Here is a 20,000-nt window from a genome sequence, read left to right on the forward strand (position 1 = left end):
CACCTGGTGGTTGTTCTTGACAATTCTTGTAAGTGAACTGTTAGAGTGATAAATCTAGAAAGTCTCTTGAAATGTGTCATATCAAGGTGGTGGCTGGGCATGAGGAAGCATCTTTCCTGGTATATAACGTCTTTCAGAGGAAGCTTCCTATTTTCCCTCACAAATTTGACTTGTTGGAAGTTATTCCAGCATTTAAAGGGGTGACAGGTTAGGGAGTGAGGACACACTCCTCTCCCATGCATGTTCTCCTGTACTTCTTGAAAAAGTTTCCCTCCTCTTCTCCCCTCACAGCTGTAGTCAGTCTGGAAAAACAAAGTGTGGGGAGGTAGTTTGCATACCGACTATCCTGATCCTAACGAGAACACTTAGTATCATAAAACATGTAGGTAGATGCCCTTCCCTCCTCTGCCCCCTGCTACCCTGTAGAGCTCCTTAAGAAACTAAACTTATGGGGGTTTTGTCTGTCCTGAATATTGTTTTCCAGTACTATTCAAACAATTAAATCCAGACAGCTCTGTGGAAAGTTTTAAAAAGAAAAAAAAAAACCCTCTCCTGTGTTTTAACAAGTAAATCTTTGTATCTCCTCTGCTTGCCTTTGCTGAAGAATTATTACACTTTGCAAACAGTATAGGTGTTTGGCACATTTCACAAATGCTAATGTGTATACTTTCCTCCCCTTCCTCCCCTCTTCTCCCGGTTTGCTTTCTGTTCTTCATTTGCTATTGGAATGGGAACCGTGGAAAAAATTCCTTGGCACTCTGACACCAGAATCCTTCATCTTGGAGAGACCACGATGATGCAACCTCAACGCACTCGGCAGGCACACCAGGGCCCTCCAGTGGGGGCCACGCTTCCCAGAGTGGAGACAACAGCAGTGAGCAAGGTAAAAGGTCAAACTTTTTCCCTCCACAAAGTAGGCATGACTAAAATAACTCCAGCTTTTTTCATTATATCAGTACATCTGCCTTAGAGTAAACATGGAGTGGCAGACTTGCAGTATAATCAGCTGTAAGTTAGGGAGACGGTATTTCCTTTTCCTAACCCACTTAGCTGCATTTTATTGTTATTTCAAAGCGAAATATCTAATCTTCAAACAAGCTTTGTAATAACAATTGATTAGTTCTGCCAATTCCTTTACAAATTTGGTTATCTACAGTTTATTTTTGCGTGGTGTAAGTAAATATAATGACAGACATACTCTCCAGCTGCGGGTGCAGTTGTTTGACTTGGGTTAAAGATGGAGAGTTTAACCTGTATTTTTAGCTGAGAAAGAGACTTCTATGTGAACTTATGAAGCTGCTAAATTATATAAAGTGGAAGCAAATCCTGAATTAGACAGAAAAATATTTTTTGAAATGTTTGCTTGTACATATTCGTTTCTGCTTCTGAAAATCAGAATTCTGAATGGTAAATAGAGATACATCTGAACTGCAGAACCTCTTCCATATCTATATACAGTGAAACTTTCTCAGGGTTCAGGAGGTTTGATTATTATTTCAGGGCTTTTTTTTTATTTCCTACTGTATTGCACTTTATGTGTGGTCATCTGTATCCATGCTGAGTGAGTGTCAAAGGCTGTCATTCTGTTATGATAGTGTTTTACATGTGCTCATTAGAAGAATAAGTGACTCCAGAAGGTGTAAGAGTCAAGGCTCCAGTGCTGAACACTGGCTAAAGATGGCCTGCTGTCACTCTTGGATCTTGACTCAAGAGTTGATTTTTTCTTTTCTTCCCCCTTTTTTTGATATTTTTTAGTCCAGAGTTTAAGGTGGACTCCATTCTTGTTTTACTTTTTAAACATGGCAAGCTTCTGCCAGTGACTCTGTAAGGTCATATGATACGGTCTCACCACGAGATGTTTCTGCAGCATCTGCAGCATTTTGCCTGTCTTTTTCCCTACATGCCCAGCAGAGCCAATTGCCATGGCTGACATCCAACTAGCCTAACAGGATCCCAAAGCTGGAGAAGGGAGAAGCCTTGCAGGGCTAGAGTTGCTTTGACTATTCTCATGCTGCAGACTGCTTCCCTCCATGATATATGCCATGCTTAAACAGCAGAACAGATATGTGATTTCATGTCTCTCACATGGCCTGTTGCTTGGCACAGAGCTAGTTCCCCTCATCTGCCTGATGATCTAGTGTTGTACCCGTTGCGATTCTAGGAACTTGCAAAGTTTGTTTCTGGTAGAGTGGTTTGGTTTTGTCTCCTATTTGTAAGAATTGTTTATACATTTGTAATCTTACTGCTGATAGAAAGTAGCCATGGCAAAGGGTGTGATCCAACTCCAAAATGAGTCACAAGGACTTTTTGCTATGGGATTAAACTGCAGCTGTACAAGACCCAGCATGAACTGTTACAGATTCAACAGCTAATGATAGGGAGAGCTTGACTGCTGAACAGCATATTGGTGTTATGTCTATTTGCCACAGGGTTTACTGTGGATCAAATGTTTACATGGTATAGTGTAGCTAAAGTGCTTGGTGTACCGTATGATTTGCCTGCTTAAAAATTATTTCTTTGGTTGGTCTGCCATCTTCATTCCACCCCTAGGGAGGAAGTTTCCTCACAACTTTATCACCACTCTGTCCCAGGAACCCTTAGAAATTTGAAAAGTTCCTTCATTGAGCCATGCTTGATATAAAGAAATCCCTTGTATCCATATCCAGGGATCTTGCATTTCATAGTCTCTGATCCCTTGTCATGTAACTCTGGGTGCTTGGGAAATACTGCTAAGCATTAGGAAAAGCAGTTGATGATTACTGCACCAACTTTCCTTAGAAACAGGTTTCTGCCAATATATACGTTTTCAACAAACCTGTTATTCGTTTCTGCAGAAGAGGAACAACCTCTGAGGGCCAAATCAGTCACTAGTGCTGTCCAGTCTAGCAGGATAAAACATTGCTAGTATGTTTCCATTTGTGCTCATCTGGGCCTTCTAAAGGGAAGCCGACATTCATTGGCAAATCACAGTTCCATTCAGCTCTGGCAGCTGAAAGATTATTCTACAGCACCAGCAGAATTCCAATTGGAGATGACTCTGGATTGCTCTTGCCCTCTCAGTCCTGGGAAAGAGTAAAGAGAGTGAGGTCTGTCTTGAGTTTTCCTTAGGCTTTCTTTTCTAGCGTGGAAAATTTACCTTATAATTCCTGAGCTGGCAGTCAGCTGCCAGCTGACTGAAGTACCAACTGAGCCAGTACCAGACAATGCCAAGGATAGGTGCCCTCTTCAGCTATTCCAGTGTGGTTACTTACCTGGGTCAACTTGGTTTCCTCACAGTTTTGCCAAGAGCTCCCACAAATGCTATTTCAAGTATTCCACTTGCCCCAAAGGATTTCTTGGAAATGGGAGCTCATTAGAGAGTCTTGGGTTACATTAGCAACTTACCGTCTTCTCCACTAATGCCTGGTGGCAGCAGAGATTGATTCATCCTACAGTCAGTCTCTTCTGGCTTTTGAGAGCACTCTTTCCAGGTGTCTCTGCTTTTGCCTTGAGTATATGATGTGCATCCTGCGATTTCTTTTTTTGTTTTTTATTAATATTTTTTTAAATTCTAATTTTATTTTATTTTGAGAAGGGAAGAGATGGAAAGGATTTGGATGAGTGATGACTGTTTTTTGTAGACTTTCTCTGCATGAAGTAGATCTATTTATTACCTGGAAGAATCCATCCATAATTCTTACAGTTTGAACCAAATAAAAAAAGGTATAGGCATTTTGTCTCTATATGGAGGACAGTCTGTCTGCTACAGTGCCTGGCTGCCCTTTGGCACCAAAACGGTTAATCTAATCTGTGTTTGGTATTATTAGAAACATGCTGGCATAGGAAGAGTTAAGTGAAGGGCCTTCAGGCAGTAAATGTTGAAAGATTATCCTAATTTTATTAGTAGTGAGTGTCTGTGTTGTTCTTAGCATGTCACCTCACTTGTTCAACAGAAAACTAAGCTATACAACATATTGATCATCTGGCAAACCAAAGTAGTAGTGATCTGTAATCCACCAAGCATTTATTGACTTTATCCCAGTTCAGATCCACAAATGCAAATCAATGCTGTATAATACTATTTTAAAGATTAGTAATTATGTAGTAGGTCCGATCAACTTTCCCCCTGCCTTGGAAAGAGTTAAACGTATCCAATAATAAAAATAAAACACTCTAAACATCTTACAAAGGAGAAAAAGGAGAAGCTGATTTAATGGTCTAATGAGGCCATCTTCCAGAGACTTGTTTTGTGTAGGGCTTGCTTTGACCTTTCGCTTTGCTCAGGAGCCCAACGCTTCATTTTTCACATTCTTGCAATTACGTTAACGCTTCAAGCATTTCTGACTCCAAGTCAGCTAGCAACACCAGGCATAACTCAACACTGTGAGTTTTTCTCCTCTCTGTAGATTCATTAACAGGTCACCGGGGTCCCAACTGAAATTTAAAACTGACTGGTTCTGTTGGGTTAGCTGAGTTATAGCAAGGGAGATGGCAGGAAAGGGGGTGAGAGAAGAGGGGGGGGAAGGAGAAGACCCTGGGGTTTTTGCCAAGGAATATATGTGTAAAAACTCTAAGTGGAAGATTAAAAGGTGTGTGTAGCTTTATCATCCGCCCTTTCCTTTGGAGAGGGAAAAACACATCTGAAAGTCTTCTGGGGTATTGTGTTTTCTTTATTCTTTGTGAAACAAAGTGAAAACAGCCATTGCCTTTACATAAAAGGCTAAATGACTTCTAGAATTTGGCATCAGTTTGTACCACAGTGATAGATATGATGCTCCCAGACTTTAATTCCTATTTAATTTCTTTATGGGATATTGCAAATAATGAATATGGCAGATTATGCATGAAAAATGGGAAATAAATCTTTTTAAGGTTTAAAAACATGTGGTCTACAGGAAAGCATCAGGGAATAATTTCAGTTTCATATTTTATGATACCAGGGTCCGTCATAGTCATAGTTCACTCACTCAAAGGGCTTGATCCACCCAAGTCAAATGGAGGCTGTCTTCCTTCAGGACCTTTCAGGAAGTTCAGCATGTTTTTAGGATTAGACCTGGGGTAACAAACTTGATCATAGGTAAAGAAGCCAGAGATTAGAAATTCTAATAAGTTACAGAGCAGTAAAAACATAAATGAATATCACATCTACTTTGCTTTACGTGTGTGAGTGAGTAGTTCATTATGTGGCTTTTTAGGCTTGATTTTTTTTTTTTTTTTTTAATGTAACTACTTGTGCTGAATGATCTGCCCCTTTATGAATAATATCTGAGACTACTCTCTAGGGCAAATCTCAAAGTAGTTTAGAAGCACTTCTGTGCCAGCTTGATGTCTGTCCATGATAGCTTTCTTTGGCAAAGACTCCATAATCTGGTTCAGGACAAAGTCAACTAAGATATTAACTGAAATGAAGCATCCATCACAGGTTAACTCTCTGATGTTAGTTGGAAAAATTAATTAGTATTATTTCTTACTCAGTATATACTATTCTGTAATAACAACAGTATGCAAATCAAATTTGTTTACAAGACTAGGTGATAAAGCTCAAAGGTCTATTTTAACATTAGGAACTACTGCCACTACACAAAGCTTAGAACCAAACTCTAGTAGTTAGAAAAAGGAGAGGGATATGTTGATGTTAGCAGCAATTAAAAAATAACATATTCATGAAAGTCTTTGGAAGCTAATCCAAAAGCTAATGCTGCAACTTCTTTTTCCTAGTTCTGTAAGTTTGGTAAGCCTGCTGAAGCTAGTACGCGTATTCATCATAAAGATTCAGAACACATTTTTATTCCTTTGTATTTTTACTTATAAAGCGATAGGGTATAATGATTTTGTTGGAAGAGAGCTGCCTTCTGTAAGAAAGGAAATTCCTGATAGAAGGGCTGAAACATCCAGACTGAAAAATCAAACTTGCTAATAAATAATGCTTCACTGGAGATGCATTATTTCAGAAGGCACAGCTCTCATAAAGGTGAACTGTATGAAGTATGAAAAACTCTTAAAGAACAATGACTTTTTTCAACTAAGGAAGATACAGGAAGCGAGTAGCCCTTATTAATTCATCTTTTCCTTTCAAGTTTGAGGGGCCCGTCCTTGTGTTGATATGTATGAGTAATTCCATTAATGGTGATGGGAGTTACGCATGTGCACTGACAGAAGAATAGACCCCTTAGTGTTCAAAGCACATGAAATTTACATTTTTTCCATTGCTGTAATTGAGATGTTGACAAATTGGAGAATATTGATGAGCCTTTGTTTTAAGTATTTCTTGCCAAGTTTGCTTTATTTTTTCATGGTTTAAACAATGGTGTGGGTTCAGCAGCAATGAGTAATAAGGGTAGAGTAAGATAACTTTGATTTCAATATTTTGATGTGCCAATAAGAAATAAATTCTTAGGCAAATGGAATATGTTGTTTTAATCATTAGCTATGCATGAAAGAAAAATTGATGTTGACATCTTTGCTGTAAAGTCATTGTAATGGGGCCTCCCTTACAATTCATTTTTGTAAAATTCATTTTGTACATTTTGCAGCAATTGAACAATCCCTGCACTGTGAATAGGCAGAATTCCCAGAAATACTGAGACAGTTGGCCCAGTAACTGCTGAGCTCACACTGCACACCACATGCACATTAACCATGATCATGCCAGAACCAGCTTAGCTAAATATAGTCAAATTTTGATATCCTCCCATCCTTTCTTTTATTTGTCTATTGTGTGAAAAAATAAATGTTTGCTGACTCCAGCAATTAAACAATAACTGTAAGATGTGTGTCCCTACCCACTGTTCAATAAGTAGCATTAAAATTTCATAGTGAATTTTCATTTCATTGTATAGTTTTCTAATAATCAGGCTGGTAGCAACTGCAGATTCCTCACCTTTTATTTACTTACAGCTTAGAGTGTGTGTGTGGTGTTTAAAATATTATACTTGTATTCATCTTACTCACCTCACTTACCTTTTAATGCATGTAGGTTTGTATATTTAGATGTGGATAAAAATGTACATACATATTTACTTCTATATTTGTAGTATGTTTTGCTGGGTTTTCAAATGCAGCCTTAGTAAAACTCTGTCAATGGAATGTTTTCATAGTGGCAGTAATCTCTTTAAAATAACCCTAAATACAATATGACAGATGCCATCTGGAATAATCTTTTGCTAGTTGCTTTCAACTTTTATTTTTTCCTACAGCTAAGTTCATCTATAACTGGTCACTTACTGTTATGATAAACATAGTGAACTCTTTCCTCTGCTTTTGTATGTGAATGTTCCGAGAAAAAACCTACATGATTTTACTTAAGAGATTTGTTACTGTGGAGAGGTTTGTCTCCGAATTCATGTTTCTGGGTATTTTTAAATATATATATATGTGTATGTGTGTAGATATATATTACTTATGTATTTGTATTTCAAAATACAAAGGTAGGATTCCCCTTAGGCCATTCCTTCTATCCCAGATCCTATTCAGCCTAACCCAATTTGCCTCCAAATGCTAGATAACATTCCATTCACTAAATTATAATTGTTTATTTGCCACAATATTAGTGGCTTCAAAATGTAACACATTCAAATATACAGTATTAAGTGCCTTAAATATCTCCCTGTGTTGTTACAGACTAATTTCTTCCTATATATACCAATGTATTTGAAAGATCTAGTATTGGAATCTCTGGATTTTTTTTTAACATAGTTGTGTAAAGGGATGTCTCCTGATGCCTGTTAGAGTTTAATTTAGAGTAGTAATTAAACTTGAATACTGCCTCATAAACAAAAGATAAACAATAAACCAGCCACATTCCCTGCTGTTTCATAGCTTTCTTTCCCAGATGTTTTAGCCTGATAATTTTTACATAGTGAACTACCTAACATGGAGTGCTATGGCCAGAGGTCAAAGCCTAGTTCTTTGTAATGGTTTTATAAAAACTTTTCCTTGATGGGTTTCCTTTGTGTAGCAGATAAAATTGTCAGATACTGAAGGACACTAATTAATTGACTTTTTAATTCTCTCCTTCTTGTTTATTAGGACAGCTCTTATTTAAAACAAAACAAAAACAACTCAAAAAACAAAACCAACCCATAAGCTTTATTTTAGCTGTTGATGACCAAGAAATATTTATATTTCTTAATGTAAATTTTAGGGGTGCCTGAACAGTACATTGGAGTACCCTGTGTCATCCTTAAAAATAAAAATGCCCTTGCAGGAGCTGCTCTCTCCATGTTGATCCTGAGCAACAACGGAAACGTTCACAGTGGAAGGCTTTTAATTTTTCAAACTGCTCCTCAGGCTGCCGAAGGTTGCGTGTCCATCTCTGGACCGCTCCTGTGTCAGCCATGATCTTTCTAATTGCCAGGTACTGGTAGGCCGTTCAGCTGCAGGAGCCATGTTATTTTCACTGGGTGGGGTAATTACTGAAAGCTGAGAATAGCTGCACTAAAGACACAGGGATACTTTCATGATCCCATTAGCATAAGAGAGGGTAAATTATTCATGCCAAGTGAGGATTCTATGGGGAAAAGTATAGTTAATGCACATAGTTTTTAAATGTATCCCTTTCTGCTCTGAGACTAAATTCTTGTTGGATTCAGTTCTCAGACATTTACGGGAAAGCTCTAGTGGCATGTTAGACGCAGTTCATCTCTCTCTGTTTGCAGCGCTCTCAATAGAGACCATCTGGCACACATCCAAAAGGTGATTAAACAAAATGATCAGCTCTTGTTGCTGTGTTACATGTCCAATACTCTGGATTAAAAAACATGACCCACAACAGTCAGCTAACAAAAAATTTTTTTCCTCTTTCTCGTTCCTCTGTAAGAATTCAGATGGTCCACAAATGTCTATGCCATCTTTGTGTCCTTATGGCCCATAATCATGAACAGGTTGTGCAAATGGCTCTTTCTGTAACACGGTCTGTTCCAGCAGCATAGAAACATTTCATATTAATTGGGTCAGTCTAATGTTCATAATGACATGGGGAAAAATTACCCAAATGTGTTCTTATAGTAAACACTTAAAATGTGCCTTTCTCCGATTAGAAAGTGGAATTTGACATCAGGCTCATGTAGCTGATTTATTTTTTAAGATGGACAAAAATCAAAGCATGACACTATCATCTGCTTAAAATAGTTTAAAGCCCCTTCTAAGCAAATAAAAAAAAAAAGGCGGAGGGGGGGGGAGGGGTGAGCTGTGGTTTAACACCACAATCAGGGAATGAATTTACAGTGCTATTCAGAAGAGTACTCCCTTATCATAAACAAGCTGATAATCACACTGAATCTAACTCCCAATTAGCTCTTTCTTTGCTCACGGAGATCAGCATACATGTCCTCCTTAAGCCATGATATGTTGCTGTTGAATCAGACAGAACATTTGTATACCTTATGTCATATTCAGAATTAATGCAATAAATTTACCAGAAAACCCATCTAATCAGCAAGGTAATTTTTCAAACCAATCCCTTCAATGCCTGAGTTAAGGTAAAAATGCCAAGACTGTGAAGAGGGGACATATGTATCTTATCTTTTTGGGGTTGCATCAAATGCCAAGTACTAGCATAAATTCAACAGAAACCAGACATTGTTGGAAAGTAATTAAAGAAATATTGAAATTAAACCTACCATATGAGTGAAATATTTGTAGGCCCATTTTGTTGCATGCATAACAATTTGCATGGAATTGAACAGTATTTCTTTCTCTTGTACATCTAGAGTTGTACTTTGTTAAACATGACAGAGGAATCACTTCTATAACTTCAGCCATAGGATTGGAGGGATCTGTTTAATTCTGAGGGTGTTTAAAGTCCAAAATCAGTAGGTTTACTTAGAGGAGATATTTATCTAAGAAAAAAAAAAAAAAAAAAAAAAAGAAAGAGAGATAGAAAGAACTTAAAGCCTTCAAATCTATGCCAAGAAAAATAAAATTCCACTTTTAAAAGTTTAAAAGAACTACTGTCTGTTTCCCTTACTGTGCAAGGTGGTTGTGGTTTAGCCCTAGCTGGCAGCTCAGCCCCACACAGTCACTTGCCCATTCCCCCTGCCAGAAGATGGGGGAGAGAATCTGAAGGGTAAAAGTGAAAAAACTCATGGGTTGAGATAAAGACAATGTAACAGGTAAAGCAAAACAAGGAATTCATTGAGTACTTCTCCTCAGCAGACAGGTGTTCAGCTGTTTCAAGGGAAGCAGCGCTCCATCATGCAAAAGAGTGACTTAGGGCAACAATTAAATCACTCTGGGCATCTTCCCCTTCTCTTTTCCACAGCTCTATATGCTGAGCAATACACTGTATGGTGTGGGAATATCCTTTTGGTGAGCTGGGATCACCTGTCCCAGGTGTGTGTCCTCCCAAATTCTTGTGCCCTCCAGCCTCTGTGCTGGTGGTACTGTGCAACTGCTGCTCAGCAGCAGAGAAAGCCCACCCCTGCATTATCAACACTGTTTCCTGCACATATCGAAAACACGGTCCCATAATGTCTGCTGTGGAGAGAATCAGCTCCACCCCTCACAGAACCAGAATGAAGGTGAAAGCCATGGGTAAAAGGTACGGACCCATCCGGAGTGCTCGGGGCAGGAGGGCAGGCTCACCCAGCTCAGGGCAGCCTGCCCGATGAAAGGGACCCCGGTAGCCTTGTGGGGCTCAAGGCTATTACAGGGCAACTCATGCTCTCTTATCATGCTGATTTTCGATTGATTTTTTTGCTCTACAGTACTTGTTGAAGGCCCTCTAGAGCATCAAACACTGCATTATGGCACCACATATTGTTGTATGCCGGCCTTTTGTCTAAATGCCTTGTCTTTTTGCCTGAGAAGAGGAGTGCTAACCACTCGGTGATTCTTACACCTTCAGAGCAGCTTTTATATCTATATAGCAGGAGAAGTAGGACAGGTGAAGAAGATTTGACAGCTGTGTTTATCTGATTCTTAATGCGATTTGACGCATTTGTTCACAGTTCTGAATTTTCAAACCATTCTGATTTTGAATTACTGTAAAATGCTTTTTTTCATTTATAAAATCATGTCTCATTTAAGTAACTGATTACAGGGTATGAATAAACCTAAATCTGGTGTCTAAATATACTTAGTATAATTTCTAGTAACAGGTACTACAGGTTGTTAAAGTTGGAGCTGAAGTTGCAGGAAGATTTATGTAGGCTAATGTGAGTAATTTCTCCTATTTTCTACCTTCCTATTCACTTAAGTTATTGTAAAATTCATATGGGTTTTTCATTCACTAAAAAATCAGACCATCTACATATAAGTCTTGATAAGCTGAAGATTTTTAAAACCAGATGAGTGTCTATAAGTTTAGGATAGCATCTTCAAGTAAATGATTGCCATTTTACCCAGTGGTTTCTACTGGTTTGTGAAAGTCTTTGTGCATGCAGTAAATGTAAAAGAGTATTTAAAAATGTTTACAAGAATAATAAAGTACACCTGAAAACACATGTAGAGATTTGGATTTGCAACTTTCTGGAGTCATGTGAGCTGTAAAAAAAGCAATGTAGTCACATAGGTAGGGTAATACAGGGGAACAGTGACAGCCACATTAATTATCCCACTACCTGCAGGCGTTGTCCAAATAACAAGTATGGTCACTGGGAAGACATCTGTTATTTTGGTGGGCTCCCCTGTAGCTTCTCAGCTATTCATGAGGTAAAAGTGCATCTATTTACTCAGGAGCAACTAACTGCAGAACTGAGTCTGAGGGGACCTTGTGTAAGTTACTGTTCTTCCCCATCTGTGCAATAGGCACTAGAGTTCCATGAATTGTATGAAGTAGTCATCTCTTGTTGTGGACTGCTCTGATATTCCAGGAGGGAATGTTCATGTAGAAAATTCAAGTGTGCTCTTCTCTTGGCCTTCTTGAATTTCATAAAATAAGCTCTGGATATACTGCATTTGTAAATTTTTCTATTAAAAACATTTCCTCTTTTTTCCACAAAGATGAAAACATGTGAAGGAAATAGCCTTGATCTTTTAATTTTGTATTATAACTTTGCTATTAATGAACAAGGCTTATAAAGTAGTAAAAAAGGATGGCATGGATCACATCACCACTTCTTTAGTGACATTTTCATAAGGATGAAAAGTCTAAAATGGTGTTTCCAATGTTTGAAAAGTCATTGTATCATTATATATGATTATTCTTGTTTAGTGGTTTTGTTTCTCTCCCCCAGAACAAGCATAGCAATTGCAGACCAAGGAAAACTTGGATTCTGTGTTCTTATTTAGCTCCTAGGGACTCAAGGGTAATGTTGGTTTTAAACAAGATTATAAAATGCACTGGTTTTGGGTTTTTTTTTTTTTTTCTTCTTCTTTAGGAATTCCTTAGTACTCTAGAGCTATAGAACAGGTTGTGATGCTTAGTGACCTTGCACATCAATAGCTCTGTCTTTTAAACATGGACATTGATTTTTCTCATCCTGGCATGAGAAGATGTAGTATACCCCCTGCTTTGTTGCCTGTGAGTTTTCAGCAGCTGCAAAGGCAGTGGTGGCTAAGAATAAAAGCTTAGGGCATTGGAGATGGCAGCAGTATCATGAATAATCTGCTTTCTATTTAGGTGCTTTTTGTTAATTATGAAATACATCTTATCCGTTTGAGGGGGAATTGATAACCTTTTTGTGTTACTATTTTTCAGTTGTTGATTAACGTCTTTAGACTTAAGCGCTCCAATCTAGATTTAGTAGCTTGGCTCTCTACAGAACCTAAGAATATTTTAAAGTGCACCAACTAAGTATCTGGATCACCGTTACAGTACTCATGAAAGATCTGTCTTTTGTTCATGAATCACTGCAGGGACTGTCTAGAGAAGGTTTGAAGGAAGGCGGTGTGAGTCAGTTACAAGCAGTTCTTCATTCTCAGAGGAGAGAAAAAAAAAAAGGCACTATTCCCATGAAATCTTGATCCTTCTTGCATGGAATCTGTAGCAAGAGCAGGGGTGCCACTGCTTTCAGATATGCAAAGTTTGGGTCAAATGCATCCAAATGAATGAAAGCAGAGCATGATTCTCCTTAAAAAACAAATCTTAAAAAACAAATACACACACACAAAAAAAAAAAACCTATTAGTTTTTTTATAATTTCCATAGGAACTACTGCCATTAAGACAACTAAGGATCTGCAAAAAGACAACCATAAAATTCTAGTACTTCCTGATATATTTTGGAATGAAATTTCATCATAGCCTACATTCTAAAGGACAAATGTTAATAAGCACTGGGTCTTTTATATTTGCACGACAAAGTTTTGAATAATTTTTTTCCTCCAATAGTTTTTATATGTTAAATTGAGCTTCAGAGAAAAATTAATTTGTGCTTTCAGTTCATTCAATTTCTTGAAATGCCAACCGTTTTGAAAATTTCTCTTATTTTTAATTGCAGTAAACTCAAAGGAATTTGACTGTTTCTGTTTGATTGTATGCAATGTATTAATTCAGGTAGATGTGGAGTTGGACAAAGTAAATGATTCTTTGTTTTCTGCTGATACATTTGGGTGGTACATAAGTGACAGCCCCATAGCCTGTCTGTTTTTAGGTTATTTGTGAAGCTGATTTTACTGTGGCATAAGGAGCTAACACAGGGAAATTGTCTGGTGGCAGAGTTGGCACAGTGGCCCTGGTGACCCTATTCCTACCTACAGCCGGGGCAGTGAGCCAGGAAAGAGCAAGACAAAGTGGTTTCCCCCTGCTTCAGTGACTTCCCAGCTGCTCTGAGGCTGAAGTCCATTGCTAACTCCAGATGCTCAAACTTGCACTGAGTGCTGTCCTAAACTGCTGGTCTCATAACTCATGGAATGAGCTCAAATTATTTTATGGATGGTTACCTTTGTACACCCTTGGCACTATACATTCCTCATGCACGGGCTAGGATTGGGGGTCTTCTATTTTCTTGTGTAAACAAAGCATTTGCTATAACTGACAAGGATTGGTGGAGCAGCCATGAAAGAGAAACTGGGGAATTCAGCAAATTCTCCATTAATATGTGATTTGTACCATGAAATTTTTTGACAACCCTGGCATTTAATTCTTAAATAAGTAAAGAGTGCACTTTTCCCTATAATCTTGTGTTATGCCCACCAGCTTACTATGACGACACTTGTTTAAGCAATTGCATATGTTTAAATTTTGCTTGGGCCTCTCTACGTACAGCTGCAAGTTGGTCATATCTTGACTAAAGGCAGCTCTCATTCACAGGGAGTTCAGCAGAGGGAATATGGCAAGTGCACATATAATTTTATTGTGGGACTTGGTGCTAAGGTTTTAAATAATTTACGAGCGTAAAATTGGGAAACTCACATGAACTCCCTCTCTAATTTTACACTCCTGCCTAAAGAGGACGGAACATCGCACAAATAGCACAAATCAAAATTTTTCAGCTTGAAGCTTCCTTCCTAATTCCTCGCACCTCAGATTTACCACTTACTGATGGTTCTCCATTTCGTGGGACTCCTGACCCTCTACATCTGTTAAAAGGGATAGTTTGGAATGAGCACAACCTCCTACTCAGTAGGACCGCAGTGTTCTCTTAGCTCCTACTAGATGCTTGAACAAGCAGAGGGCTTAAGTGAAATCCTTTAGCTGAGCCAAAATCTGTTCTTATTTAGGGACTAATCCAAAGCCTGTTAAATCAACAGAAAGAGACTTTGGTTGACTTCAGTGAGATTTGGATCAGACCCCTCCTTCCTAATACATCTGAAATCAATGGAGGTACATTGGGCTTCTGCCAGTTAAAAAAAAAAAAAAAAAAAAAAAAAAGAAAAAAAAAAAAAAAAAGAGAGAGAGAGGTTGTCCTTGTGGTTTATTTGTACAGTACCTAACATATTGAGGTCCTGGTGCTCAAACAGTATCCCAAGCGCTTCATTGAGACAGCAGTAATTTTGACTTGATTATATTGCTTGGTATTCATAGACTTCCATTCAGCTGTGTACATAATTCCCTTGTTTAAAACAACCATGTATGCTGTGCATCCACCTCATGCCCAAACATTATTTTTCTTCCCTAATGTTTTATATAAAGAAAATTGTTGCAAAAAGTATAAAAGGAGAATGTCAGTTTTTATAGCAGGATTCTTTTTTCTTGTTTTTCTGTGCTCTCAGATTGTTAATAAAGCTGTTTTTGAATGAAAAACACTCAGGCCATAGAACATGTAAACCCAATGAGTGTAACTGTCAGCTCTCTGCCTTGAGAAAATTATTAGAGCTGCGTGTGTTTTTCTACAGCCAAAGGCTGTCACCGTTATATAATTTCTTCATTAATGCCTATTATTTTTATTTCTCAGTATTAAGATTAAGTCCAAACTGTAATCTGACACTTTTAAAATATTTTAATGTAATAATTAGCATGATGGAGATGGCAAATATTTTTGAGGCAAGAAATTTGTTAAGGACTAAGACTCTTATGTATATTTCAGCATAGACTTTCCATTTTCAGAAGGGCCTACAGCAGCTGAAGTAGGACCTCAGTCTGGCAAAGGCTATTACGTTGTGTTACTCTATATATTGCAAGTCCTGTTACTAAAATCAAGAAGCCCACAGTGAGGTTAATATTGACCACCTCAGCCTTTGTAGGATTTGTTTTCAATTGACACTTTTGCTCTAATCAAAAGCTACAAATATTTTACTTAAAGTTGGTAAGTTTTCTCTACTTTAGCTTATTAGACTTTTGATTAGATTTCATGTGCTTCTGAGTTCATGCACTTACAATTCATTTTGTGGATTCAGACACTTAGCATATTTTGTGCAAAACATCTGTCACAATGTGAAAACGTATTGGAGTAAGAAAATATTTCTGGTTCATGTCCTTTTTTTTTTTTTTCCCAGTGGTAAATTTAGACACATGTTTCTAGATGCAAAGTGTTAAACTTAATTAATACTTTATTTTAACAGACATATTTAGTCAGCAGTCTTTTATCCATGTTGTGTAAAAAGGTAAATTCCATAAGTTTATAGTATTACAAAATTAAGTTTTGATTTAGAGGTTACCAAAATGCTTCATGCATATAGGCGTCATTTGTTTTAGGGTAACAAGGATAGTCTGATCTGTGCTAACATCCTGTATGACTTCCAATTCTGTGTGTTCTCTTCTGTGCTTGTGAAAGGATCTTAAAAAGCAAAAAATTACTGCAGTTCTCATACTTCATCCAAGAGGGAAGTAACGATGCAATTTTCCAGTTAAAAGGACAAATAAAGACTTTGATGTTAATGTAGAATATTTCTTATTTTTAATTGCTTACAGATTTTATTATTTTCTTTCAGTTTTAAGGGACAGTCTATCAGTTATAAGGGAAATTCTCTTACAAACTTACTTTAGACATTGTTGATACTGTATATCTTACACTCTGTATGCTCCTGTTTTCTCCTTTCTTCTCTCAGAAAAATGAAACTCATCCTACCTTATCTATTTCAAGAAAATCTTCTGTAGTTTATATCTGCAATGATAGATGAAACACTTTCATTTATTTTTGAATTGGCTGTCCTAATTATTTCCCTGAGTTCAGTGTTATTAGCAGTTCATATTCCCAGCTCTGAGCATAGTTTTGGATAAAGTTCTGTGTATGAGCAAGGTTTTATGAAAGAAGGGCTTTATTGATTTCTTTCTTTGTTTTTAGAGATCTTTCATTCATGCTATTAATCTATAACTCAGCCTTAGCTACAAATTTTTCCCTTTTTTTTTTGTTATTTTGTTTTCCTTTCTGAATCTGAATTTAGGCAAGCCTTTCTAATCTGGTAATTCATCACTGACATTCAGGGTTTGGTTTCAAACCCCTCTCTACTTTCTTGTAAACTAATCCTACAGTCTAAGACCACCAAAGAGAATGTCATTTTAGCTAGAAGTCCACACTGTCAGAATTCAGGTTTACTGTATGCCAATTAACCCTCCTTTAAGCTCTTCCAAATGGCTATCAATCTGGTTTGTTTAAAAAAAATGAGCTGTCCTTTTATTTTAGAACTAGTAAAGAATTTTACATCTTTCTAAAGCAATTTTCTGCATTCTTACTGACTTCATTGATGTGAATGTAAAGTACACAATAGGTCAAATTCTGACTTCAGTGGGAGTTGGTGGGAGCACAGTCTGTACATCTGAAGGCAGAATTGATTCAATCTTAGCATGCCTGCGCGGCAAAGAGATATCTCTATATAATTTGTCTTCATGTAATCAGAGAGTACAGATTTGAGTTTGTTTCTCCTGCTACTTTCATGACTGCCTTACACGAGCTCGGAGGAGCAGCTCACGTTCTTAGTAGGTGTGTGCGTATTTTATTTTCCTTGTTTATTCACATATAAACATTTTACATGCTTCCTTAGAGAATTTCCTTGTAAGGTTCAGTTATTCTTAAGAGGCTGAGCACGTAATTTGTAAACTATGCAAAGAGCACCCTGCAGCTGAGGCAAACTCTCAAACCATCCACTTGGACCTGCTTTGCCTGCCACTGTAGTGCTCTTGGATGTGAAGGGTCCTGTTCCATGGCTGTAATGAGCAGGATGATATTCTCACACACGACCAGATGTCCAGTGGAGCATCCATGTATTGGTCCTCTGTTCCAGTCTTCCTTTAAACAGATGTTTGTTAGAGCAATGATTAATCTTATTTTAGATTATTTGAGAAGGATACTGTTTTTGAAAGTAAAAAAAAAAAAAAACAAAACCAAAACAAACAAACCCCAACATAATATCCTCTGCTCTTATGCCTTCTTCATGTTCATTAGCTGTTCTTGAGTTGTCTGTCTTATTTCAATTTAGCAAGGTGTAGCTTCTATGAGCAAAATGGGATCAGTACATCCAAAAGAAAAGGTAAAAAGTCTGTTGGCAGGGGTGTTGATGTTAAATTCGAGTGAAATCATGGGGTTTTTACTTGTGTGCTTTACCTTAAAACTGAGAAAAAGCTGTATCTCACACTTTGGGAAGAAAGACTTCATTTACACCAGGCTTCTTATGCTTTCAAGAACTGAATTGGCAGACTTGATCCACTCAAATTTTACTATCTAGCTGCCTTTTTATAACAGTCCTTTACAACTTAAGTTAGTCAAGAACTACTTTTTCTTTTTTTTTTAATGTCATAGATAGAAAACATTGGCTTTTAAAAATAGAAAGTTTTTCAGAGTAGTTTAGGCCTTTAACATAGCTTTAGAATATTGCCTTCTCTAAATCATCTCCCACATATTAAAAAGCAACAGTCAGTCTCCTTAAGTAACAGTCAGTGTCTTATAAGTATTTAAGTTTATAATGTTAGAAATTCAAAGCATAGCTTCCACCTCTCCTTCTTTTTTTTTTTTTTTTTTTAATTTAAGTTAATGACTTTGGGAGGTGGTCTAATACTTGCATTAAGGTAGGTTTTATTCGTAGGGGTGATTTTTGGTAGTGTTGTGTTCTTTGGTAGCTTTGAAGTGTTGTTTTTTGGGGAGATTTTAATAGTATAGCAAAGAATAGTGGGACATAAACCTTTTAAAAGTTGATTTTGTGTAATGTAAAGCATGAACAGAATCAGCCCACATCTGTTACAAGAACCTGTAGAACTGCAGACAGGCTATGGCTTTTCCCATGTCCAGGGGAATCCACTGAATCTTGGCCTTCATTTAGGATTCCCTCCTGATGAGCAAATTCCCATGACCGCTTTTGAAGCTTTAAAAGCTTTGGTTTTGTTTTAAAAGGCCTCTGAGCATAGGCAATGTTTTCATAGGCATTTAGAAACAAAAACTTGAGCTTTTAAACCTTCAAATGTCGCTGTGGGGATTCACTTGGCTTCTCAGCAGACCAAGTCTGAGATAACACCTGCAAGAAGTGTGTATCTGCGTATGTGTATTTTGTGAAATTGTGATGCACCATCTCAACTGACCCACAAATGTGACAGTGGTGCATGTGTAAATCTTATTGTTATGTTTTGCTGTTACTCAGTTTTAAGAGCAAGCTATTATTTTGGTTCTGTGGCATGACTGATGTGGATCAGTCCAATTTTGGTTTTAGACTGTTTTAATTTCTTCTGCATCTTTGTCTTGTGATGCAAACTCTTAACGAATGATCTTCAGAAGAACAGACTGAGTTAAAGTCCATGGTTGTTTCATTATCTAAAGGGTACTGGGATTTTAGGTTCAGTCTTACTTTTTTCTTCTACAGCTAACATCAGTTGCACAATAAAAGGTAGTTTTCTATAAATAGATGGATTGTACCATATGTAAACCCAGGCCTGTGATTACTAGATGAGAAAAAATGTTCAATAGAAATGACTGCACAGATCACCAGGCTGATGAAGTAACAGAAGTACTTATTTGCACTCCTTTTCAGCTCCATCTCTATGTGTCTTAAACACCTGAGGTGAAGTTTTGTCATGTTTCAGACGGAAGGGGATTTTCAGAATTAAGGATAAATACTAAATGAATATATTAACACTGCTTTACTCCTGTCCTGTGCTGTTCTCAAAACACCTGTTAAAAACAAACAAGCACATATTTCGAATTGATGATACTGACTGGCAAACTTGGCACCAAATAACCTGCTGAAACTAAAATGTTGATGCAGAACATGTGCTTAACTTAACAGTCCATAACCCTGTTTTTTGAACACTGAAATACCTACCCTGAGGAAAGCTCATAAAATGAAGGTCTTTAAAGTTCATAGATTAGACCAATGAAATTGCAGCTCTTTTAAGAATGTGCATCTTCAACGACTCCTATTAATTCAAGATGGCCAAGTGTATAAGACATGAAAGCACTGAAGATTTTTTTTTTCTCAAAGTGTGCTTTCCATAGATTCAGTATCTAAGGGAATGAGAGGAGAAGGGATGCTCAGAGAGGCAAACATTCTGCAGCTGAGAGGACTACGTATCACAGGCAGGTCTGAAAGAATCTTTGCTTGGCTTCTAAGGGTATTTAATTGAGCTTTTTACAACATATAATGATTAATTCTTCTAGAAATTCCCAGTGCCCATAAGATTCTATTGCTTGGGATTAGGTTGAGCAATTTGGTATATCTCTAATCGTGTTTCCCCATGTGTAACATTCCAGCCATGTCTTTCTTACTTTACTGTTA

At 37.4% G+C, this 20,000-nt stretch overlaps 1 protein-coding gene across 1 annotated transcript in view; it reads left to right on the plus strand.

Annotated features, from left to right (window-relative positions):
• MEIS2 (Meis homeobox 2) overlaps positions 1–20,000 on the plus strand; it is a 171,972-nt gene that overhangs the window by 15,922 nt on the left and 136,050 nt on the right. Inside the window, 1 exon segment of the mRNA XM_066321436.1 lies at positions 769–883. Coding sequence (XP_066177533.1) covers positions 769–883 — 115 coding nt within the window.

This window comes from Sylvia atricapilla, chromosome 6, assembly GCF_009819655.1.
Source record: "Sylvia atricapilla isolate bSylAtr1 chromosome 6, bSylAtr1.pri, whole genome shotgun sequence".
NCBI lineage: Eukaryota > Metazoa > Chordata > Aves > Passeriformes > Sylviidae > Sylvia > Sylvia atricapilla.